At 40.6% G+C, this 25815-nt stretch overlaps 2 protein-coding genes across 5 annotated transcripts in view; one reads left to right on the top strand and one right to left on the bottom strand.

Moving 5' to 3' along the window:
* Positions 1-16148, bottom strand: part of Opa1 (OPA1 mitochondrial dynamin like GTPase) — a 72225-nt gene extending 56077 nt beyond the window's left edge. The window contains exons 1-7 of one of the 4 annotated variants that reach the window (XM_051150810.1): positions 15941-16148; positions 9961-10279; positions 9231-9327; positions 7888-7995; positions 7270-7323; positions 6474-6541; positions 469-579 (exon numbers count right to left, since the gene is read on the bottom strand). In XM_051150810.1, coding sequence (XP_051006767.1) covers positions 469-579; positions 6474-6541; positions 7270-7323; positions 7888-7995; positions 9231-9327; positions 9961-10279; positions 15941-15990 — 807 coding nt within the window. In that variant the 5' untranslated portion in view covers positions 15991-16148. The remainder of the gene's footprint in view (positions 1-468; positions 580-6473; positions 6542-7269; positions 7324-7887; positions 7996-9230; positions 9328-9960; positions 10280-15940) is intronic. The other 3 variants (XM_051150812.1, XM_051150811.1, XM_051150813.1) reach the window with 3 other exon arrangements.
* The window catches only part of Atp13a4 (ATPase 13A4), a 145582-nt gene continuing 135822 nt past the window's right edge, over positions 16056-25815 (top strand). Inside the window, 1 exon segment of the mRNA XM_051150538.1 lies at positions 16056-16300. Within this exon segment, the coding sequence (XP_051006495.1) occupies positions 16056-16300 (245 nt within the window).

Here is a 25815-nt window from a genome sequence, read left to right as displayed (position 1 = left end):
TTTCTCTGATCTTAATTAAAATAAAAAATTCTCTAATCTACGAGATGTGAGATAAGTAGCTTAAGACTAATCACCACACTTGTTTTATTGTGATAAAAGTCTGTGCAGGATACAGGGACTGACCTTGCAGGCTTTTGACCTAATGGTTAAAAGCACATTTTTAAGGACTTCATGCAGCTTCAATATCCAATTATTTGAATGACTCAATTGGACCACATGAACACCATTCACAATTTCTCTCTAAATACAAAGCTCTCTCAGGTAACCTAGATTCCTAAACTTGAGCCTATATTTTGGGCTGTGTCTACAATACCCACTTTAGGGGGTAATAATGCATCTTTTTCATTTACTTTGTTAAAAATAATTTCCCATGGCTGGAGGGCATCAAGAGCTTAAGGCAACATGGTCTTGGCAGAGAAGGCTGGTTAGTGTGCTGCTGCATCAGTAGCCCCTTAAACCACCCATCACCTTGCGCTTCTGTTGGGCATAGCTCGTGCTATACTGGCCAGCGGCTCTGCGTGCTTCCTCTTCGTGCTCTTGGATTTGCTGTTGTAAGAGAATGAGCTCACCAAGCAGACCCTGCCATGAGTTTACAACGAGGAGAAGAGGAAAATTGGGGAGGAGAACAATGTTAAACCAAAGGGCACAACAGAAGAACAGATGCAAGACGGGGAGCAATGGAGAGCTTAAAACAAAAAATGGAAACTCGTGCACCCGTAGTGCTGTCCCACGGATGGGCTCTGCACTCCATTTCCATTTTCCCCTCAGTAAAACTGGCTATCTCAGAAAACTATAACAGCGCGGCTTAAAAAGTGAAAGTGAGAGTGCAATAACTGCTGACTAACAGCCAGACAGACAATGTCAACACCGAATAAAACCAGACCAACAGGCATGCTCAAAGAAGGCAGCATGTCAGGTACCTGGATTTCTTGGTAAAATCCTTTATAAAATTGCCAATGTGCACTAACGTATGCTGTTGACTTGACACATTACATAACCACTCTGACTGCATTTTCACTTTTTATAGCTGCTTTGACATAAAATAGAAATGGCCTCTGAGAAAGTAACTGAGCACATACCAATTACTTGATAATACAGTTATTATGAAAACTGAAAAGTTTGGACCTTATTACCTTTTTTATCTCTACCATTGATTCTACTTAATCATTAAAGGTTAGGCTGGTACACTGTGATTACACTGTGTTCACATGGGGCACAAGACTAAACCCACATGGTCTTCTGTACAAGACTTCATAGAGTGGGAGATGCTGCCTACTGAGGTAAGGCACGCTCTGTGCTGTAAACTGCTGGCCGGTGAAATGGCCAGCCTTGAAGTAAATGGAGGAAAAGACAACTACGAATCAACAGTGACACCAGACGGATGGCTTCTCAACCAGAAAAACTAAGAACAGTGTCGCGTGTTAGAAAACAAAGGGCTCAGGCTTACCAAGTCATAAAACTAAAGGCAAAAAACCTGGTAATTATTAAAACAACCTAAACCAGGACTTTAAAGAGCTTCTGAGTTTTAAAAAAATAATTGTGAAAAATACTATGGTTTGAAAAAAAAAAATACTATGGTTTGTATTGTCTGAAAAATTTGTTAAAATAAAAATGCTAGTTAACAGTACATTCAAATTATAGTTTGTGGGTTTGCCCAGAGACTTACTTAATTTACCTTACATAACCTAAGAGCTTAGGTAACCAGAAAGGAGTTCACAAAAATAACACGGGGAGAGGTAGGGAGCATTACAGGAAAACATTTTAAGTTATAGAAAGATTGATATAAAATTTAGGGTATGTTTCATTCTTAGTTTTGATACTGTGATTACTATCAATATCACATAATGAATAAAATGACTGACTGATTTACAGCAAATCAAAGGATGAAAGTAATTGATAAGTAAAATTTCAACATTTGTTTCCACATTCAATAGTACAAAAGGCACTCATACAAGCTGATCCTATCTTCAAGATATCTACCTATCCATCCATCCATCCATCCCTCCACCCAGCTATATATGTATATGTAGTTTTATGGTCATTGACACATTTATCAAAGTCACTGCCAACTATCTTCACCCCACACTTTTTGTCATTCCACACAATAAACAGCACAAAGTAACTTCACAGTTTTATCCATTTCTTCATTTCTCTTGATCATCATGCATTCCAACCGCCCACGTGTTGAGATCACACAAGCAAGGCTTCCTACGTGAGCTTGCAGGTGTGTCGAATCCAAGGTGCAGAGGCCACATGTAGCACAACACAAAATCACAATCTTACTTGAAACATTCTATTTGTTTGACCTTTTTTTTCTTTTATAAAGTCAACTGTGCAGTTTTCAAGCGTGAACTTTGTAGATGACAACCAGTGTCACACTGTCACGAGGTTGGACACACCTTGTAGCACATCTGCTAATATTTTTATACCACTGATACTCTAGCTTATAAAAGGCCAGGTAATTTTGACTTAGCTTAATTGCCCCATCCTGAATCACTGCTTGTATCTAACACGGCTGTAGTTAATGTGATAATATCCATTAGACTACCAGAAAATACTCTCTTTCTAGTGACACCTCACTTTCCTTCCAAGTCTGTTACTGAAGCACTGTTATCTGAAGATAGGTGAAATTAACTGTTACCTCCTAAAAAAAAAAAGTAGGAGAAAACAAGAATTAGACACAGAAACACTATCAACACTATGCTATGCATCTTAAGATCACCTTTCCCCACCTTAAAGCACCAAATAATAAGCTGCACAGCTTCCAGTCTCTCAGCATGTAGAACAGCAAAGAGACAGATGGGCCGGATGGGTCTCAAAGGCCTCGGCTTCCAGGCTTTGTGTCTCAGCCTCCTGAGTGGCTGGTACCATAGATATGCACCATTTTGTTTATTATAGCATCTTAAATAAGGCCTGGTGTACCTGAGATATATTACTGCCCGAGTAGAGCCGGGTTTGGCACATGTTGTTGCTTGGGTGAGTCTAAACACAGCTGATTTTTTACCTATCACTCACCTGTAGTTTCTAGTTAAAGATAATTTTAAAACTCTTAAGAAGGTACATGGTCAGCCCTACAAACCATTTCCCATTTTTCACAATCTCCAAACGACTTCATAACAAAGCAAGGAGAAGAAACCAATTAAACGTTAAAACATAACAACTCACACAAAGTGATGACCATTGTAATTGGCCCCTTAACTTTTAACACTTATGTAAGATTTATCCCTCACAACCTTTCAAGGAGGGCTCCTTTTCCAGAGGAAATGAGGAACTCAGAAGAGCTAAGCAATTTGTTGAAGGCTACAGTTTAGAAAGCAGGAAAAACAGCCTGTGATTTCCAGCGTCTGCACTGGTGCCACCCAGTAATACTGCACAGCTCTGTTCAAAGTGCCTTTGACCCATCTTATCACCTCACATTTCAAAGAGCACAGTGGCAGGTGTGTCTTGATTCCTACAGAAAAAGAGTTGGCAACCTAGATGCGGGGTGGAGGGGAGGCTGAACAGCTTATAGAGACATCATGGTCTGCAAACCTGAATGAAACATTTACTACCAGGCCCTGTAAGGTAACATCTGCCAAACTACATTTTGGTTTAATAAAAAGAACTTTATGCAATATTCCTAAGCACTTCTTTCCAAACTTTGAATAATTTTGCTATTTGTTTAGCTAAAAACAATTTGTTAACTTATATATGGCTGCTCAAGATATTTATGAGTACAAATGTTATTTTTGGTTATCAAAACAAAGTATCTTTCTGGATGCCAATTGTTATTGGTTGTCAAAATGAACTGTTTTCCCACCTTGGATTATTTAATTTTCTCGAATCAAAAACAGCACACTACTTGGATATTTTACTACCTGGATATTTTCTACAAATAGTTTTAAGAGATAAACAAGATGGCTATCTATAATTATCAATATTATAATTTCCATTAAATCTTTTTGTTTCTAAGCATCTACTGACAACAGTATAGGTACTGACACATGTTCATAGTATTTCTTGAATCAAAAAACTTGCAGCGTACTTCTTTTAGATATTGCAGTAAAGCTGCCTGCTTGGTCCTTCCATCTTCCTGCCTCTGATCACTGATCCCTCCACTTCTTCTGATCTACTAACTATCCACGAGCTGTGACTCTTGCTAAGAGTCTCTCTAATCTATACTTGTAGCTGGTAGCCGTGCAGGAAACAAGAGTTCCTCAAGCCTGGGTTACAAATCTTGGGTCCACTCACTCACTTAACAGGCTTACATCTCCAGTTCCTAATTTGGCTTCCGGTTGTTTTAAGTTCTCTAGATCTCAAGGATTTTTACAAAGTTTACATATATTTCCTCCAGTGAATAAAATTTTAAACTTTCTCCCAAATTGTAAACTTTTGGCTAATATAAGCACATATTATAAAGTAGTATTACTATATGCCAATCATCCCTCAGTAAAGCAATCCAGGCTGAAAGTGAATTCACGACGCTTTTCACTGTTTGCTAATGAGGATACATACAGTCAGCACTGTGAACAGTGTCCACGCTCTCAGAGAGGTACATTCAGGTAGAAGCAAAAAAACGATGATTCCTCACACTGTGCAGTGTGATCTGCCTTCCGTGCTTTCTGAAGGTCTCCATTAATTCCTCCCCGCCCCCAATCCCATCCCCCAAGTCTGGTGAGCTCAAGATGAAGCACAAGTCATCAGCTCATCGTGGCGTTCAGTCTGACTTGGGCCCCGCTACCTGACAGCCGTGCTCCCTCAACTCCCTTGACTCTCCCTTGGCTTTGAGCAGTCCTAGCGATTCCTCTACTGCCAAGACTTTTCCGGGTGTGTTCTCCTATTAGAGAGGACAGATCTTTGCCTCAGTTTTAGTTTAGAAATGTGCTCCAATTATTAATTTTTAGAAATTGATTTTCATTTCATTTTTTATTTTCAGTAGGGAAGTCTTACCAGAAACCACAACTAAGAACCTGACAAGCATTAAATTGAAGCATGGTTGTTTCAAAGGCTGAATACGACTTAGGCTAAAATCAGGCATATTCAGGTTGGTATGGTTGTTGCTCAGAATGATTTAAATAAGTGCATATTAAGATCCAAGACTAAACCAATTAAAAGGTAACCAGAAAACTGTGGATGTCATCTGACTACTTCTCATGATCACTCAGTTCTTTAGACCTGCTATCCAAAGGGGCTGCTGCTCTTCTAGAGGGTAAAGCCTTCATTCCCAGCACTCACGTGGTAGCTCACAACTGACTTTAACTCCAGTCCCAGGGGGTCTAACACTTGGCATACACATGATGGACAGGCAACACCCCTCCCTAATAAATGAATGAATAGAAACTAATGTCTGAATGATCTCAAAAAGGCCACCACCATGCTCAACTCTCTCCTTGCATGATGTTCGAATATCACTCGGTAGGCAAGGCTCATCAGATCACACACACTCAGCTATATCTTGTCTACAAGATTATCCTCAAGTATCACAGGCAGGAGTCAAACCTTAGAATCCAGGCTGCACCGAGAGAACTGAACACCTTCTCCTGCAGCTGGACACACTGCCACTACATTAGCATTTTCTATGATTTGACCTAACCTGTAACAAAAGCAGCACAGGTACAATTCTAGATTTAATAGTTATAATAAATCACTGGAAAAATAAGTGGTAAGCTTAAGCAATTTAATAAACATCTTAAAATTATGTGTTTTACCTAAAAGGTAAAAAGAAAGAAAATTTGAAAATATATTTAAAATTTGAAATAACAACAACAAAAAGATCCAAGTTGAAAGAAAGGGAAAAAATGGAAATAGGGAAATTATTTCTTTTTGCTCTTCAACACCATAAGAAGTATTTCTTTCCCATGATGCTTTAAAACTCAGTATAAACTATATAGTTCACATTGAACTCACAGATTTACTTATCTAGACATTACTTTAAAAAGATGACAAACGTAGACGCTAAGACTGTTGCGGAGGAACACATGACTAGAAACGCAGAGTAGCTCATGCTGCTGTGGCTCAGCGATTCTCTAGGTCTCACATGCAGCCGCCCCATCGTGTTCACGTGGATTTGTCTGGAAAGGAGTTAAAACTGATGCACCCCTCAGCAGACTCATCCACATACAGCCTTGTAGGTTCTCAATATCTAAGAATTGACTTATTCATAATAACTCACTTTCTATTCTCTCCTATCTTCCCCTGAGCTAACGGAAGTCTCCAGAAGAGACAGTACGTACTGTGCATAAATCTGGTATGCCCTGTACACTGTGCCCTCTTGGAACATGTACATATATTGGTCTGTGAAGTCCCAAGAAAGGGAAGACTGTTTCAACTGTCTACACCAGCTTTTCTCGCATATATTTTATAACAAACCCTAGAATAGTTACTTCACAGAGCATAACCAAGGGGATGGGTGTCTCTTCTCTTTATTTAAAAAAATAAAGGAAAACTTCAGTTTTTCAGGACTCCCTATGAGATGAGTTCTGTTTTAGACTTACCTTCCTATAATGCTTGTCACTTTCGGATCCATGGTCTTTTGCTCTAAACGCTGTTTCTCCAGGGGAACCTTAAAGATAAACACACAGTTCTTTAAATTCTCTAGGCAACAGCCCAAGCTAAATTACAAATGACATCTAAACAATTAAAAAGTTAGTGGGGTGTGGGGAGGCTGAGGACATAGCCCACTGGCAGAGTGCTTGCCTCGTACGCATTCGACTCCCAGCTTGCAAAGTGAAAACCAAAACCAAAGCCAATCCCAGACAGGCAGGTGCCTCCCTACCTGTCACGCCAGCACTTATACTCAGGAGACCAAGGCTGCACCAAACAGTGAGATCACAGCTCAAAATAAGCCAAATTAACGTCAAAGAATACATTTTTGTTTTTAAGAATATTACTGGCAATCAATGCCAATAAATTTCAGATTAATCCATTTTTAAAATCTAAGTGAAAATTATGACAAAATGAACAATCTTTAATATGGATTGTTTTCCAGGGGAGTACTTAGAGTTCAGCCAAGTACTACTGCCATCAGACAATGGGTACAAGATAAAGCAAATTTTAAATGTCATTATGACAGGGCAGATGAGACAAGCTAAAATTACTTTTCATTTCAATTATTAAATTTTTTTTTTATTATTTCCATCAAAGGATATAGTTTGCCTAATATACTTCTGGGTTTAAAGATCAGCATATATAAGCAGGATTGTAAATTTGGTCTGCAATTTCATTTGCAACTAGTTTATTAAAAGCATTAAAAAGGCATGTTAAGGTCAGCAAAAATGTCTGGTTACACACCTAACAAGAGAAGTGGGCCAGAAGCTTCTATGAGTTCACTAATCAATTTGGGACCTGTGGAAAATCAGCAAAAGGGGAAATGAAAATTTAATAAGAATAAGCAAGGATGTCCGAAATCTCAGACGTATATCATACTAGGGTAATAATTGGGCAAATATGCCAGGATAAATCTTTATGAATTGTACTTTGTATGGCCTATAATAATTAAATTTTATTTGAAATTAACAATATTGGCTTGAAGCAGTTATGAAAAGCAAATGCATAGGTAGTCTCATCTACTTGTCAAGAAGTACTTAAATAGTTTCTTATCCACCAACTAAAAGCTAAAACTAAAAACATTTTCTTAAAGATTTTCATTTGATTAGGGTAAATATTCAAAGCATTGTGCAAACTTTATCTTGTGTTTGCATTTGTTTTCAATTAAAAGGTGGGAACAAGTAAGACCATGTATGTCTTTTCCCTGGGAGGTTCCTAAATCTTCAAGTTAAATGAGAAGCCCCTCCCCCTTATGTGCAGTGAATACCTTGAGAAGCCCCACCCCCTTACCTGAAGTGAATAACTTGAGAAGCCCCGCCCCCTTACCTGCAGTGAATAACTTGAGAAGCCCCGCCCCCATACCTGAAGTGAAGAAGTCCTTCAACAAGCTGAGGCTTTCGGTGATCTTGTCCAGGTCAGGAGCTAAACTGGCAAGGTCTTCTGAAGTGGGAAGGGCTTTTCTAATTTTTTCTAGAGGGGACCAAAACAAGAGACACAAACAGTCTCAAAGTAGGCTACCGCAAAAATATTAGGGCTATAAATGTAAGTCAACTTGCTTAAACCTCAAGCCAGTCCTACAAAATACTTCCTGCTGTCAACTCCACTTATAGATGAAAAACTAGAGCACACAGCAAAGAAGTGAGGGAGCCAGGGTTCAAGACCAGGTGGCCTAGTGTCAAGTCCGGACTCCCAGTCACTACATCGAGACACTGGTAAATACGTTATGTTGTCCAGTACTAACATGCAATCTTTTTTAAAAATGCAATCGTCCCTTCCCTAAGAACGCCCTTGCTAACATGGCTACGTTTAAGAAGTACTATGATTAAGCAGTTATGCAGATTAATTCCACCTCCGTATGTCTTAAAAAGGGACTGAAGAAAACACTCCAATTTTTTAAAGTTCATCCTGAGTTACTTGCAATCAGCCACTGAACTTATCCTGTTCTCATACTTGTGAAAGGTAGGGGTGGCGTTTTAAGGGGTAAAGTCACTTTGCACGCTAATGGGCTTTTAAAGAAGCTGGCTGCAGAAAGTAGAAATAACCAACGTAGTGAACCAAAAAGCACTAGCTTAGGGTCCTAGGGTGTATGATGTGAGCAACGCGGCATCGTGTGGAAAACGGTATTTGGGAAGGCTGCTAGCAGCATGGAAACGCAGCCACGATGTGCTGGGTAGCAAAACACAAAACACCAAGGCACACATCCCCACGACTATATAACCTTTAAATAAGAAACTAATGTTAGTCACATTCAACTACTAAGAAAACCAGACGAAAATATTCCCTAAGAGTGCTGGCAGCCACGTTAAAATGACAGACTATTGGATACTTATTCTCATAGTCTTTTTTCCTCTGGGTTGTCAAAATGGCTCAATGGGTAGAAAATGCTTGTTTCCAGGCCTGTCAACCCATAGGATCCCTTTCAATTACAAAGAACTCCTGCAAAATGTCTTCTGACCTCTACACACATGCCTTCACATGCACACATGCATCTGCATGTGTGTGCCTACACTAATGTTCTACACACCCATACACATATAAATAAATGTAATAAAAGTTAAAATTTTCTTTTATAGATTATTACTTTCATTACTGAAATAAAACTATCACAAATTAGACCCAAAAGTTAAAACTACCAATGCAATATTTCTACTACCATCCATGCCCCTCGCAATCCAAAAGCTGTTTTGAATGTTGATGATACAAACCCAAATCGATATACTCATCAATTTCCCATATAAAGTCAGGCACAATCCACTTATAGTCACTAAGGTCTGGTATCATATCTTTCCACTCATCGAAGGTCTAAAAGACAAGAACATATGGTCAATCATCTAATCCAAATGCCATACACCAATATAAAGAGAAAGCATGCTAGCCAGAAAAATCTACAAGAAAAACGTATTCTGAATAGAACCTTTAAGGAACAAATTTATATAAGCCCAGGTCTTTTAAAAACCTGTCAGTAGTTGAGTACGTAGAATGAAAGTAAGTGCTCTTCTATCTAATGTGGAGAATGTAAAAGCTCAGAGCATTCCTATTGCAAGCAGGGCTCATCCAGCATGAGTGAACACGGGGCACAAGGAAGACAGGTTGGGAGAGAGGCCACTTTGCCTCTGCTTCCAGGGCTGCCCAGAAGTGGCCCTGTGGACATGCCACCTGACTTTCTCTCCCGTGCTACTAAATGCAATGTCCAGAACCAGACTTAAGTGTTCTCACTCCCCGACCAGGGCTGCATCTTCAGATCATCTAGAACTATGGCTAACACTTAAGTGGCACCATTGAAATGACATAGGACATAGTAAATATATACAGTAAATGCGCCAACAGCTAACTGTATCTTACTCACTAAAGAGAAGAGACAATTTCTTTCTACTATGCTATACAAATTTACAACATTTCGGACCAATTAGAATTGTAGTAGAACAGTAAACTCACTTTTTTGGCTGTATAACCACCTCCAACAGCAGAGCCCAGTATGATATATCGAAGTTTTAGGAGCCTTGCAGCTAACCTTGCTGGCCAAAAGTTCCTGCGGGGCTGGTAGCCATATTTAACTGGAGAAAGTTTCAGTTTGTGTAAAGAAAGGCTGGTTAGAGAAGAGAACTGCTGAAGCGACGTCCTCAGCTGGGGTCTTTGAAGCTTTAGGGCAGGATGGTGTGAACGATAAATACTGCGTGAAACCAGATGTAGTTTTTGGAGCGGTAAGTTTCTTTGTACTCCAGAGCTGTGTTTCACTAAGGACTGGCAGACTTCACTGAAAAAACAAACCAATAAGGATGGGAGAAACATCAGAGAAGGTGACAGTGCCTTGAAACTGACAGGAGAGATCACACATATGCACACTTACAAACCGTGCCCCGTTACACAACAGTTTACTTCGCTCTGTGCCAGTTCATTCAATCTTGCTGAAAACCTACCCCCAAATAATTAAACTAGCCCCATCCTACGTTCGAGGGGAAATGTAGCACAAAGATAGAAACACAACTTTCCCCAGAAGACACTAACAATGGGATAAAAATGCACTGTAAGTCCAGGCATGAGAAGCAGACTCTACATGCTAATTCACTATATATGGGCTGTGAGAGCGGTCCAAGGAACTGAGACCAAAGAGGGAAGGGGTGGGTATTTGTTTTACCAAAAGCTGTGCACTGTAACAGTTGGTAACAAAAATGCAAGCAAAATTCTGCCTTGAAGGACAAGAAACAGTGGCTTGTTTTGCCTCTCAACCCTAAATTAGTCCAGAGATGAAAATTAAGTTAATCCTACCTCAAGAACCTGGTTCCTCAGGAAAATGCAAGCAGCAGAACAGCCTTCAAGCTACAAGAATCTCAGTGTCCATTTAGGGGCCTGAGCTCCCCCCTTCCCCTTCCCATAGGGAGCTTCCCGTAGGAAGCCCACATGCCTGATCTTAGTGCATATCTGGCCCCATCCTGGGGGCAGGCCCAAAGCTAAGCAGTCTGAGAATGTTCATTCGTCTAGTTCTACGACGCTGAGACCTTCTCCCAGGAAAGGCATCACAGGCGGCAGCTCTTGTTCCCAGCTGTCCCAAGCCCCACGATGGAAAAGCTCAAGAGGATGAGTATCTTCTTTCATCAATCTGTCTGTCTAAAACGGAGTCCTGCTTGACAGTAAAAGAGAGGCTGACGCTAGGCTGAGTCTTCAGTAAAGCCTGAGGCCTTCCCATGAGAGACGCTGCACAAGTGTGGAGGGCAGCACATGTGTAAACAGATGGAGCACCGGAAACGGGCTGTGCCGACATTCTGGAGGACCTGCACCTCCTCTCGATTCCTCAGCACACACCCTTGCTATGATGCAGTTTCTTGATTGTGCCACCCTCCTTCTCATCTTGGACCTGCAAAGAACTTAGCAAAGGCTAGCCCAGAATAAGGGCTTAATGCCACTTCAATATCTATTTGTGCTGCACTTTACCAGTGTATGACTGACTGAACAGCTTTCTAACCTTCCAGAGTTATTTCTGCTTTTCAGAAAGAGCCTAACCCACACCTAACCCCACTGAGATGAACTCCAAGACCACATGCAGCCCTTGGGTATTTATGTCTTTATTTTCTCCTTCATTTTTCTCCAAGTCCCAAATATTCCTATTTTCACAAGGGTGGCAGCAATAACCTTAAGTGACAGGGACAGAATATTCCAGGTTAATGGTTAGAAGCAGAATACTCTTCAGTTGCACTCTGGAGGCATAATCAACTCAAAGCAAATTCTGGTACATAGTCAGGCATCTTCTAGAGCATCCAGTTCAAAAGACAGATAAAGGCTCATCCAGGAAAGGCTACAGTTCATCAGGCATTCTATTTTTTTTTTTCAGTTTCATTTTTTATCATTATTATTTTATGTATATTGGTATTCTGCCTACATGCATGTCTGGGTACTTGTGTGCAAATTACCAAGTGGAGACAGAAGAGGCACTGGATCTCCTGGAATGGAGTTACACACAGATGGTTGTGAGCTGTGGTATGAGTGATGGAAATCAAACCCAGGTCTGAAAGAGCAACCACCTCTCCAGCCCCAAAATAAGGTATTCCTGACAAATGGGTAAGAGAGTAAACAGAGGAGAAGCAAAGCAATTGCCTCTGGGCACTACTGAGGAATCTGCCAGGGGGACCTAAGGATCCCAAGTACATGTGTATGGGTGGAGGAGGCTTCCTGGAGAGAGCTGTCATCAACATTGGCATTTGTAACAGGCTCACATCACTTGCCCACTCTATCAAAGCCCTAAAAGGCAAGTGGCTTGCTGAAGTAATCAATAACAGAAAACACAGCTTTCCCAGTTGTCCATCATTAAGACACAGCATGAACAAAGCACCTGCATCAGCTATTGGCCCTTCATGCTTAAATGTGATCAGACAACACACAAGATTCCCGATCATACTGCAAACTTCCAAAATATTAGCAAGTACAATGTTTAAAGACTTACACATTAAAAAAAAAAAAAAGCTTAGTGAATAAAAAGCAGTTTTTGGAAAGTAAAGCTGCACTTGCATATATACCAATAGCAGAAATTAAGTTAAGAACACTTTCTAGGATAGAGAATAAAGAAAAAATATACAGAAGACATATGCTGCGATAGAAAGAAATGGCATCAACATGGGAAGATGGGAGGTATATAGTCCATGGGGTACACAGCAATGATCCACTGTGATCACAGAATCAAGCACTGGATATATATACACCTGTGTACTTAGGGTGCATGTGTAAGCTTGGGGGTAGGGCTTTCTGTTTGATTTTAGTAGAGTTCCCTTGTTATTGTGCATACTCATAAACAGACTGCAATAGAAAAAGGACTTTACAACATGAAGTTTTATGACTTGGCTTATAACTTAGTATATTTCAAACATGTCTACTAACTTTTATAAAGTTAACTATACCTTGGAAAAAATTTCCAAGGTGATCTCATATCTTTTACAATGCATGGAGGTTAAAAAAAAAAAAAAAAAAAAAGGGAGAGTTTTTGTTTGGTTGGTTTTTTGAGACAGGGTCTTCCAGTCTAACAATCCTGGCTGTCCTGGAACTTATTATGTAGATCAAGCTGGCCTCGAACTCACAGAGATCTGCCTGCCTCTGTCTCTCGGGTGCTGGGACTAAAGGCGTGCACCACCACACCTGGCTGCGAGTCCATGACTTATTAGTTTCCTATAGATACAGAAACTTGCCTTTGAATGACTTTACTCTTTAGTTTTCTGTGACTGGGTCTTGCTCTTTAATCCTTTCAGACCTGGTACTTGCTATGTTGCTAAGGCTGCCTTGAATTCCTAGTCGCCCTTGTCTCGGTTTCCTGAGTGTTGAGACCTACATATTTAACACCATTATACATGGCTTAATGACTTTAGCTTTTTAATGTGCATCTACCCAAGGATCAATCCAGAAATCCATTTTATGTTTCCTAATCTTTCTTTGTCATTAATGGAAGCAGTATATTATTTAATCTTATTTTAAAGTAGGCATATAATGTAAATAGTTAATTATTATACAAGTAAATAAATCACATTTTAAGATAAATATGCATATGAACACATTGGCCAAACGTACGTTTTCTCTAAGCAGATAAAGAGAAGAGGTTGTATTTTGGAAATGAAGAACATACTGGACCTATCTAAGCAAAATATTCTTTAAAAATATTTAAGAAGAAAAACAGCAGATGCAATGGAAATAAAAAATAAAATTGAAGAAAAATTTTGCAGAACTGAAGAGATTTTTAAAATCAAAGGTCAAGCCAGACTCAACAAAAAAGAAAACCCACAGTTGAACAAAGCCTTAAGAAACCCAAGACAAAGGACAGAGTCAAGAAAGAGCAAAGCAGCTACAAAAGAAAAAAGACTTCTTTATCCAAAGAAACTTAAAAAGAAAAGTCAAATGCAACATACATCGCCCAAGTCATATACTCTTGTTCGTCTACCACATTTTTTACCCATATAGAACTGCCTAGTATGACATTATTTTTTCATTAATTTTACACAAATATTTCTTGCACCCACAAAATGCTGGTCATTGGTCTTCCATTTGACTACCCAAGAGAAGTATTTTTATGTGTATATAAAGTCTGTTTCAACTTAATGACTAGAGTAGGACTTAAGTTGCATTTTTTTGTTTGTTTGTTTTCAAGACCGGGTTTCTCTGTGTAGCCCTGGCTGTCCTGAAACTCACTCTGTAGACCAGGCTGGCCTCAAACTCACAGAGATCTGACTTCCTCTGCCTCCCAAGTGCTGAGATCAAAGGCAAACGCTGCTGCCACCACTGGCTTAAATAGCTTATTCCAATACCAAAGGTTGTGAACATACTTCAAAATTAAAATCCCACAGGATAAAAAACAAACAAACAAACAAACAAACAAACAAACAAAAAACACATTGTAGCAGAGACAGCTCCACTTTTAGACTCAATTAATTCTGACAAAACAAATGGGTCCCCTTCCTTATAATAAATCATTTCAACTATTAAAAAAAAAGTTCCTGGAGTAGGGCTGGAGGGCTGGAGAGATGGTTCACTGGTTAAGAAAAAGGGCTACTCTTCCAGAAGACAGAGGTTCGATTCCTAGCATCCCATGACAACTCACAACTGTCTGCTTGCTACTCCAGTCTCAGGGGACTAAATACTGTCATCTGGCCTTTGTGGGCAGCAGACACAGACATACATGCTGGCAAAACAGATATACATATTTTTTAAAAAGTTCTAGGGCCGGTAGAGATGGATGGAAGGGTTAAGAATGCTTGTTGTGGAAGGACAGCAGGCTACCAAGAAGAGACTTCATACCCTATGAGCATATACAGGGGAAGAGGTCCCCCTCAGTCACAGTCATAGGGGAGGGGAGTAGGGGGAAGCGGGAGGGAAGGAGGAATGGGAGGATACAAGGGATAGTATAACAATTGAGATGTAATATGAATAAATTAACTAATAAAAATAATGCTTGTTGTTCTTGTAGAGGACTTGAATTCCGTCCCCAGCATCCACTTCAGGCGGCTCATCTGCCTGTAGCGCCATCTCCAGGCAGATCCTACCCACTACCCAGAGCAGTCACCAGGACTCATGTACACATACAGCCTTCACCCATACACATAACTAAAACAAAACCTTTTCAAAGGTCTAAATACAATTTAAGATCAATGTTTAAAGGTGAAGTTAATTCAGAAAATTTCCCAGTCTTCCTTGGTGTATATTATTCCCCTATCATCAAATGTCTGACACAGTGTGTTAAGCTTGGAGGTGATTGGAACGAATTGAATAGATAACATCACATTTAGCATCATTAATGTGCATAAGGAAATCCATATAAATAAACTCTTTCATGATTTTCTATTTTATAACCAGACTAGGGCAACGACAGCAGCGGGATTAGAAAAGTGGCGCCACAGGGCACCACGTTGTATCAAAGAGTATCTCAGCACTGAACGACACCTCCTCTGAGGAGGGCATCTCATAAACGCTGCCTGACATCGTGTGCGTCACTGCTCTAGAGCTGACTCCAGCCAGAGCGTCAGGCAAATAGGCAGAGCCCTTCCATACAGAGAAGCGTAAGTACCTGCAAGTGCAAAGTATTTATGGCGTACGGCTGGAAGAAGACAGTCAAATGAAACGTACAGAGATACAAGGACAGAGCCAGGCCAGGAGATAATAGCAACAACTAGAAACAGAGATAACAGCGAGATCACAAGGGCAGGGACAAAGGAGACAGCAGGGATGGGTCAAAACTGAAGGTGTCCAAAATTTTCGAGTTGATCGAGGAGTCGTCACGGAGCCAGCTCCTGTCGCTCCGGGTAGTCAGACATTTGCGAGAATTCTCTAAGAGCCTCGGCCTGGCTTGAGTGTCACCTGCACATTCAGGAAGTAGTGATGGGACAACCCTGCTGTTCAAATGGCCCAGAACGTGACATAACGGGGCCAGGTCGCAGGCCGCACTTACCAGGCCACGGCTGCCCGACGTGCTCGCCACATCCCGCCAGCGCAGACCATAAACAGGCGCCGAGACGGCCACGTGGGAGCCCCGTGTCGGCCCCAGTCCGACTCCTGCTCCGACAATGACCCAGGAGGAGGCTCTCAACAACAAGGGCATAGAGCAGCCGCCGAGTCCCTCCCAATGGCGCATGAACTTCCGCAAGAGCCTGCCAGGCACCCGTAGTCAGTCCGTCCCGGAAATAACCACCCACAGGAACACTAGGCAGGCTGCACAAACGGGCCGCGGAGGATTTGCGCGTGCGCCGGGAGCCTCTGGGCGAGACCTACTTAGTGTTCACTTTCTTGGCTCCGCCCTCACAGTGTCTTGGTCGGTATTCTGCAAATGAGATTCCCGGTTAAGGATTCCGAGCGAGAGGCTTGGGCGGGCTGGGCGCAGGAAATCCACACGATCAATATTTATTGGGAGCAGCCAATTTAATGAGATCTGTTTAAAAACGTTTTCGCAACCGAACAATCTAATAGCTGGGAGGTCGAGTCCTGCTATGCTAGGTACCTTAGAATGTCTGAGATCTGATCGGAAAGGGACTTCTGACATTTACGCTATAGGTTTGGAATACACACATATAGGTTTATGAAGGCACAGAGTATTTTTTTCATTCTTTATGTGCCTTTCATTTGAATTTTAACGTCACCGATTTATTGAAATGATTCTTGTCAAAGTCTCTTTATTTTTTATTGTTGGCATATATATTTGTATTATTACACGTAAGTAGAAAAATTACATACAGCAAGAAGAATCACGAAACAATCAGGGATCATATGAATGTTACATTCAAGGTGTTTTGGCTAATTGCATTTGGCATCCTTGTAGAAAGCATCTTTCCTATCTTGGTGAGTCTAAAATTCTGAATGAGAATCAATATCTATCATATCTCATCTCTGCTAAGTCAAAACCTCTATCTAGACCTAAAACATCTTAACACAGCTACGGTTAATTGTAAGACTAAACTATCTGGTTTTTCAACCCCGTCAGAGACTTGAAAAGGAATGAAACTTAGTTACTTGAGTGAACCGGAACTGCAGGTTAGCAGCTTCCAAAATGAGAAAAGAAAAAAAGAAGAAGGAGAAGAAGAAGAAGAAGAAGAAGAAGAAGAAGAAGAAGAAGAAGAAGAAGAAGAAGAAGAAGAAGACAGAGACAGTTTGCTGTCTGTACAGTCACCCAAAACTCTCTATAACATTGGAGCATCATCTTCAGCTTGACAGACATTTGTGAGACAGGAACTATTGAGGACTTCAAAGCTTACTTCCAATACCTGGAAAGTGCTATTGCAGGCTGATTAGGGTAATCAAGTAATACAAGCCAATTGTTAGTTGATCAAATCATGATCATGTCAACTACCAGCCTATTTTTAATCACAAGAACATACATCCTAAGTTTAACAGATAGATATGATCCTATAGATAGATAAGGTAAAATAGTTAGATAAAGTCTTCAAAGCCTCAGAGACCTACAGAGTATGGCATTTAAGAAGCCTTTAATATCTTAAAGATTCTTTGAGAACAAGACAGGTTAACTCTTGGCAACACCCAGCCTACTCAAGAAGATGATGAGCATCAAAGATCCTCCTTATGGAGATGACTTCAAATGTGGCAAACCAGCCACTGGGCAAAACCTCATGTCTTCTACAGACAAAATTCTGTCTAAAAATGGGCAAGCTTGGGTACAAGCAGAGTCAACGGCCAAACTCTGCCAAGACAGGGTAAATAAGTTGTTAATGTCTCTTAACAGCTCCAAATCTCTGGTAATGGCCAGAGATACTACTGAAGAGTAGTATTCAGCTAGCTCTCATCTTAGCGTCTCTCTCTCTCTCTCTCTCTCTCTCTCTCTCTCTCTCTCTCTCTCTCTCTCTCTCTCCCTTCTCTTCTTTCCTCTTTTGATTTTGGTTTTTGGAGATAGAGTTTCTCTGGGTAGCCTTGGCTGTCCTGAAACTCGCTCTGTATACCAGGTCATAGAGATCTGCCTTCCCCTGTGTCCCCAGTGCTGGAATGACCAGCTTCTTTTGACTTTCAAGACATAAGATTCATCCTCCCCGTTCCTTGTAACCCGTCTCTCCCCATTCCTCCCTAGGACCCCCTCTTCAGACACAGTTGATTCCTAGTCTCCTAACTACATGCATCTCCTATTTCTTGATGCTCAAAAGTTCCAGTTTTGGGCATCTTGGGTTTCTTTCTCTAGCTACATTTTCTCCTTAATAATCTAAATTATTTTCATTACTGCAAATGTCTCTTTCATCTTCAATTCGACCATTTTGTATTTTTAAAAGAAAATTGGGCCCAAAAGGGAAATACTGTTTATGAAAGACTATGAAGCCAAGTAATGGCATTAGGAACTAAAACCGAAAGGTCTTATACGTTACCTCTCACGTCAAGGATATATTCCTTTCATCCATCTCTTTCTTTTCCCTTCTCTTTGTCTTTTTGTCTCTCTGGCTCTCTCAGTTACACACACACCACCACAACCACCACCACCACCACCACCACCACCACCACCACCACCACCACCACCAAATAAAATCCCTTTTTATTTAATTGTCAGAATCATAATTCTGGATCCATCTACTCACAATACCATCAAGTATGGCCTGACAGTGAACTTTCCTATTGCAGGTCTCTAGTTATATATTTATTGTGCTGAGAGTTTCAATGATAGTTTCAGACAGAATCCTGCTAGAAACCCTAACCAGTATAAACCAACATAGAAACCAGTATAAACCCTAACCTTTTCTAGTATCGTATAAAACTGTATTTGTTATTGTTGCTGGGAAAAAAAAAAAAAAAAAAACAAAGGGAGACATCAAGTCATGACTGCTTCCACGTGTAATTTCTCTTTGCATTTTACAAAGCCCTTGTTTTGTAATTCCACTTCTAGGCTGGGACTACTGAACCAGTCCCATGCACAGATTATGTCTACTATTATATGAAATAGCAAAATATTAGAATCAGCATAAAAGTCTCTAGATAGTAGCTAGTTATGTGAGTTATAGTCATACTAGCCACAAAAACCTATGAGCAAAAATCTATTCTCTATTGTATCTGAATAGAGAATAATATCTGAACTAGATATTAATCTAAGATTTGTCTTGTTTTGTCTTAACTTCACAATGTGCCAGAGACATGTGAAGATGAAAACTCAATCGAAGGGGCTGGAGAGATGGCTCAGCAGTTAAGAGCACTGTCTGCTCTTCCAGAGGGCCCGAGTTCAATTGCCAGCAACCACATGGTGCCTCACAATCTGTACTGGGATCTGGTGCCCTCTTTTGGCGTGCAGGTGACCTGCAGATAGAGCACTCATAAACATAAAATAAGTAAATAAATATTAAAAAGAAAGAAAAGAAAAGAAAAAGAAAATTCAATAGAAGCCATGCTTGAAGTACTTGTTTTGACCAGCTTGTTTTCTGTATTCAGTATAATGTCTAACAATTGCATGATCTGTTCAACATTGTATGCAATAGGCCACATGTCTGCTAATGTATCTGTTGTGAGCATGCTTAAGGTAAGTGGGCTAGACTGAGGTAGGGAGTTTGGGTGGAAGGGTGCCTCAAGTGATATTTTCAAATCATAATGAGTTGACATGATGCCCATCTCAGTGTATGTATGTTAAGGAACATCTACTCTAGTGCTGGGTAGGGCAACTAGTCAAACTTATGAAACCAAGCTACCATGTTCAGGCCAGAGTTGTTTTGTTTGGCTATACAGTGTGAAGTAATATTGGACTTCTTGCTATCATTTAAAAACAGAGAAATCTTACATTTCAGTAAACCAGTTACTCTTAAAATACCAGACAACATTAAGCCCTAATCTTAAAAAAAAAAAAAAAAAACAAATGGAAACAAGGAATTGAGTCGTGTTTTATGCCCCTCCTGAAGTTAAACACATCACTTGCTATAACTGTGGTCTTATTTGTCTTAGAAAAATCAAGGGAATTTGAAAAATATAAACCATTGCTTATATAAAAATTATCAATTGATATACTTGAGGCAATGTATCTCTAACTTCCTGACGCTGCGACCCTTTAATAAATACAGTCTCTCATGTGGCGGTGACCTCAGCCATAACATTATTTCCACCACAACTTCATAATTGTAATTTGGCTACTGCTATGAACCATAATGTAAACCCCTGTGTTTCCTGATGGTCTTAGGTGACCTTGTGAAAGGACCTTTGGACCCTCAGAAGGGTCATTACCCCACAGGTCAGGAACCATTGATTTAGAGACTGTGATGTCTCTAAAGAAATAAGAGCCCCCCCAAACCCAGAAGGACACAGCCACACAAGTAAACTATGTGATGTTTAAGGTACATAAAAGAATATAACATACAACAGACGCGCACACGTCACTCTTCACGTTACATACGTGTCCCAAGAAAGCATTTAGGTGCATGAGTGTCAGTGAAAGGCAGAGTGAGGGAAGGACTCGCTAACTTCCAAGTGGGAGGGAGAACGACCTTTCTTTTTATTTGTTAGCTTGTATACTGTTTAATATAAACAACAATCTTAACTATATCTTCTGGTCTAGGAGTCATGAAATAACTTCCCCGCTTTAAACTAAAATTTCAGGTTCAGTTAGGAACCCAGCAGAGCAGCAGTTAAAACTCTCCAAGTTTAGTTATCCAGTGGGTCATAGATCTTTTAAAAAGAGCAAAGAAATATGATTAGAAAGCTGGGCGTTTGTGCTTGTCCATGAGTATGCCCTTGAGGTTTTATTACGCCTCTTTGCAAAGTTCTTCTTGGGAGCTATCAAAGTCCCTGATGTTACAGTCTTCCTCTGTGGTTTCCTGGGGAGAGAAGCATCTGAAGGCGCATGCATTTGCACATCCTATTAAACCCCCCAGTGCTTAGAAAAGCATGTTACAGCCATCGTCAGCAGACAGGCATAAGCATCTTCCCATCAGTGTTTTCTGTCTGTATGAAAAGACTCCAAATTCTAAGGATGGCAGCTTTCCTCCAATTAGTCTCTCTGTCTTAAAACGATTTATTATACTTTTATTTATATGTATGTGTTTGTGTCTGCATCTGTATTTCATGTATGTGCAGTCGCCTGAGCGTGACAGAAGAGGGCAGCAGATCCCCTGGAGCTGGAACAAACTCAGCTCTTCTGCAAGAGTATCAAGTGCTCATAACCATCTCTCCAGCCCTCGGCTATGTGTTTATAATTATTAATAGGCACTTCCTATAGAAGCTGTGAAAATATTCTAAAATTTACTTAGAAATATTAAAAAAAAACCAAAATGTGTTTAAAAAGTTGAGGCTGGAGCAATCCTAACTACTTGACCTCAAAACTTACCACAAAGCAGCCGGGAAGGCGGTATTGTTGTGGGTATAAAGATACATCCACCCGTGGACAAGAATAGAGACTTCAGAAATAGATATCCAACTGAGTGGTGTGGTGGCTGATGTTTATAACCTGATTGGATGGATCTCTGAGCATATCTGTGTTTCCAGATGCAAGTAGATCACCCAGAGAGCAGTTTAGCTCTTTGATGGACAGTTTAATGGAGAAAGAAGTATTTTTGAATGATAATGGAATAAATGAAGATCCATATGTTTAAAAAAGTACCCCCACACTGCTTGCAATATATAGCACATATTTGTACCATATACAAAAATTGGTATGTATACCGAAAAAAAAAGCCTATATTATCTGGGATATAACTATGGGTGTAAAAATGAGAATAAAAGCCAATAGAAGAAAATCTATTGGTAACCTGTGAACAGGAAAACAGTTTTTAAGCCACCAAGAGGAATACCATAAAAATGTAAAATTTACCACACTTCTTCAAACTAAAATATTCCTGCTCATCAAATCACAGATAGAAAACGAACAAGCAAGCCTTAAATTAAATGGAAATTTTTTTTTTTATCATGCATCGCTGACAAAGAACTTATACTAATTCTCCATAAGAAATACATTGCTATCGATTTGTAGGTATCCTCCAAGACTCAAATGTTTAAATTTAATCCCCATTGTAAGGGGGTATGAAGAGGGCAGAAACTTAATGCAACTCTGGTGTGTGGAGATAGAGTGTTAGGAAGTGAGGAGGCTGCAGAAGAGTCTGGAGGATAGAGCCTATGACATTGGTGGCTTCATGGGAAAAAGGTAATAAGAGAAGGTACCCAAACATGCTCCCTCCCTCTGGTTATGTGATGCCCTGCACTGCCTCAGAGTTCTCACAGCCTTTCAACCTTAGATTAGAAGCGTTTCTTTAAAACACTCCCCTCAGACATCTCACCATACTGATAAGCTAACCAATCACACCCAGGCAAAAAATCCTGATGCTGCACGCATCAATATATCATATAGCTCCCCGGAGACACAGAGTGATATTATCAAGGAAAATGAAAAGTAAAAACCACAGTGTCATCACTAAGACTGCTAAAAAACCAAAAGGCGCACGTTGCCAATTTGGCAAGGATGTGGAGCAGCCAGAACTAGGAGGCGCTGTTGGATGGAATGCAATGACACAGGCCCTTTGGAAAAATACTCGAGTTTCTATCAAATTAAACATGCACTCTGCTCGCTCAGGCAGTTCTGCTCTTAGGGTTTCATGTAAAACATAGGTCCATGAAGGGGTGTGCATAACAGTGTCCAGGAAAATTTATTTACAATGGCTTCAAACTGGAACTAAATGTTCACGAACAATAAAATGGACAAGCAGTGTGTAAACAATGGAATAATATTCAGCAGTGAACGGGGATGTACTTTACGGATATGTTCAACGACAGGATCCATCTCAGGGCTTCTAGAGGTTTAATGGTAATAAAGATGCAGAGACCTCTGTGTAGTTTAAGACTGTTGTCCTGTCTGCCGGCCAGTCCCTCAGCTGGTGTCTAGTTTAGCCGACTTCTCTACCGTTTGTGTCTGTCCAAGAGGAGACGCCTGCTCTACCTTTCCTACCTTGCTTCTGTTCTTACTTCTGTCTCTGCCCAAAGAGTCCTGCTTGTCTTCCTGCCAAGCTGCCAGCTCTTTATTATGCAAAAAGCCACATTCCTTATTCATCCAGTTGACTTGGGGCCTAACGTGACTTTTCCTTTCTTTTTTGGGCAGGTAAGGGAGCTGACAAACATCCTGCTAGCCTGGCACTTGGCACCATGGGCCCGCCCAGCAATTAACAATTGAGAACACAGGCATACTTTTTTTTTTTTTCTTAGCCAGTAATACAATATTTGTGAGTCATCCCAACAATGACCCAACATGATCTAACAGACATGTCTATATCAAAATTTGATATAACTGTGCGACTCCAGTTATATGCTATTCTACAGTATGGAAAAAAAAATGGCGTGGAGAGTGAAAACAAAACAAATATTGAGGGCACAGGGCAATGGAATTTTTTGTTTGTTTTATTTTCCCAAGACTGGGTTTCTTTGTGTAACAGAGCTCTGGCTGTCCTGGACTCACTTTGTAGACCAGCCTAGCCTTGAACTCACAGAGATCTCTCTGCTTCTGCCTCCTGAGAGGTGAGATTAAAGGCATGTAGCTTGTTTATACAAATTTTAAGCTGCTGTTATTTTAGTTTTTTTTTTCTAATTTCCATTGAGATTATTTTGTTCTCCCCCTTCTCCCCTCTCTTTCCCTGCCCCCACTTTCTTCCTCCCTCTCTTCCCTTTCCCTTCAGAAAAGGGCAGGCCTCCCAGGGATATCAACCTAACATGGCATAGTTGATGTTGGAAGGCCCAGTCCAACATGGGCTGTATCATTCCTCAGCAGATGGTGTTAGTTCACAAGCCGATCTGCTAGCTTGCCTCTAGGTTGCCTAGCAACCTCTGACATCATCAGCTGCCACTGCTGCTACCAGCTGCCCAGGATAAAAGCCATCCCATGGTTCTCTTCTCTCTCTGCCTCCCTGCCCCCTCTCTGTCTTTACCTGTCCCTCTGTCTGTGTCTTTGCCTGTCCCTCTGTCTGTGTCTTTGCCTGTCCCTCTGAATGTCTGTCTCCCTTCCACTTTGTACGTTCGTCTCTCTCATGGATCACTCAGACTTTATCTCTTCTCCTTCATTCCCTTGACCTTCTCAGAATAATGAATTTGCTCATATCACACCTGTTGTATAGTGTGTAATTTATAAATGATAAAAAACAAGACTGGGCCTATAAGAAAAGCAGCTGAAAGGCCAGAAGAAGCAAGCCAGTAAGAATCATTCCTTCATGGCCTCTGTTTGAGTTCCTGACTTAGCTTCCTTCCACGACAAAGTGTCACTTGGAAGTATAAGAGGAAATAAACCCTTCCCATGTTGTTTTTGATCAGTGTTTTATCACAACAATTGAAAAGCAACCAGGATAACTACACACTGATGTGCTACTGTGCGCTACTACCAGCTCTGCATTAGGTGACATCTTGCTGATAGCTTGAAACTAGTCACCGTGACAGCGACACCACAGAGATCAGCACAAGGGAATCCAGGGTTTGGTTGACTACTGTGTTGATTCTCTCATCATCTTAAGAAAGTAATGGAAAAATGACAGCTCAACAGATTCAATTTAGAAGTGTGCGTTAGCGGCTGTTGCGTTGTGAAGAGCACCCAACTATTGAGAAAATACTCTCTGAGTAGCGAAATACCACTGTCTTATTCAATAAGGATGACTTACATATATTCATGAAAGTCCTCATATTTGTCTGTTTTGTTTTCTTCTTAGTCAATGTTTAAGAAAATATCAAGCAATATTCATGCCAGATACAAACCTGTAGGCTAATAGTGCTAGCAACACCGTTGCCAAATTAAAGTAACAAAAGCAATCTGCTTTTAGTAGATTCACTTTTAGTAGAACTTACAGTGAAATTATACCTATATCTAGACTTCTTGACCGCAGAGCCTGTGGCTGGGCACGGCTCTGAGCTGCACACCACTGATCTCCCTCCTTATATTTCAACATTTCCATCTTTGACAACTTGGAACATTTTATTATTTTTCTCTTCTTGAGTTCCTGTCTGGTAGTGGGTACAATTGTCTCTTGTCTCCTTTTAGGGTCAATGCCATGTCTAAGCCTGCAAAAGCACCTCCTCCTCCCCCAATGGTGTAAAGCTTTCTCTCCTGTATTAAACGGTACATTTCCTTCACATTTTGGAATATTTTCTTTCCTTCACTTTAGACTAAAGCATTTCTTTTATTTCCTTCCTACTCCCAAACTTAACTCATACAATAAACAGAATATACCTTGGTCATTGAGTAACTCTGCCTGGGATTCTCTTTGACAGCATCTACGTGCACCAAACTCCTTAGCAGCTTGCTGCCTCTTCCTTACCACAAGTAGGTATGCCACACAGAGGGACCGAGACTTATTCTGTCAGTGTTTCTCAACCTGCGGGTTACATATCAGATATTCTGCATATCATATATTTACATTATGGCTAATAACAGTGGCAAAGTTACAGTTATGAAGTAACGATAAGATAATTTTATGGTTGGGGGTCATCACAACATGAAGAACTGTATTAAAGGGTCACAGCATCAGGAAGGTTTCCAGGCGTGTCAGCTCAGATCGCTGCCTCCATCTTTCTTACGCTGCTCCACCCACCGCCGTGCCCCTCCGTGGAGGTGAGCAGCCTGTACTTGATGCTCATTATCTTGTACTCTTGAAGTTCTCCTTGCCCCTGCGTGCTCTTGGTCTTGAATTTCTTGGTGGTAGAAAGGGTCTAGATGACCCTGGCGGGGCATCACAGCTCACAAGTACCACCAACGAGAATGTGATCAGCTGCCTCCCAGTTCAGAGTCCCATCTAAGTAGCTACGGCACTTGCATCTAGAAAAGGCAAAATGACTATTTCTTCAGTGGTTCATACACTCGCTTGTATGCGTAGGAGAGGCAGTTGAACTTTTGCTGCTGTA

The sequence above is a fragment of the Acomys russatus genome, chromosome 8, assembly GCF_903995435.1.
Source record: "Acomys russatus chromosome 8, mAcoRus1.1, whole genome shotgun sequence".
In the NCBI taxonomy this organism is placed as follows: domain Eukaryota; kingdom Metazoa; phylum Chordata; class Mammalia; order Rodentia; family Muridae; genus Acomys; species Acomys russatus.
Note: the sequence above shows the minus strand (reverse complement) of the source record. Positions and strands in the feature narration are given on the sequence as shown.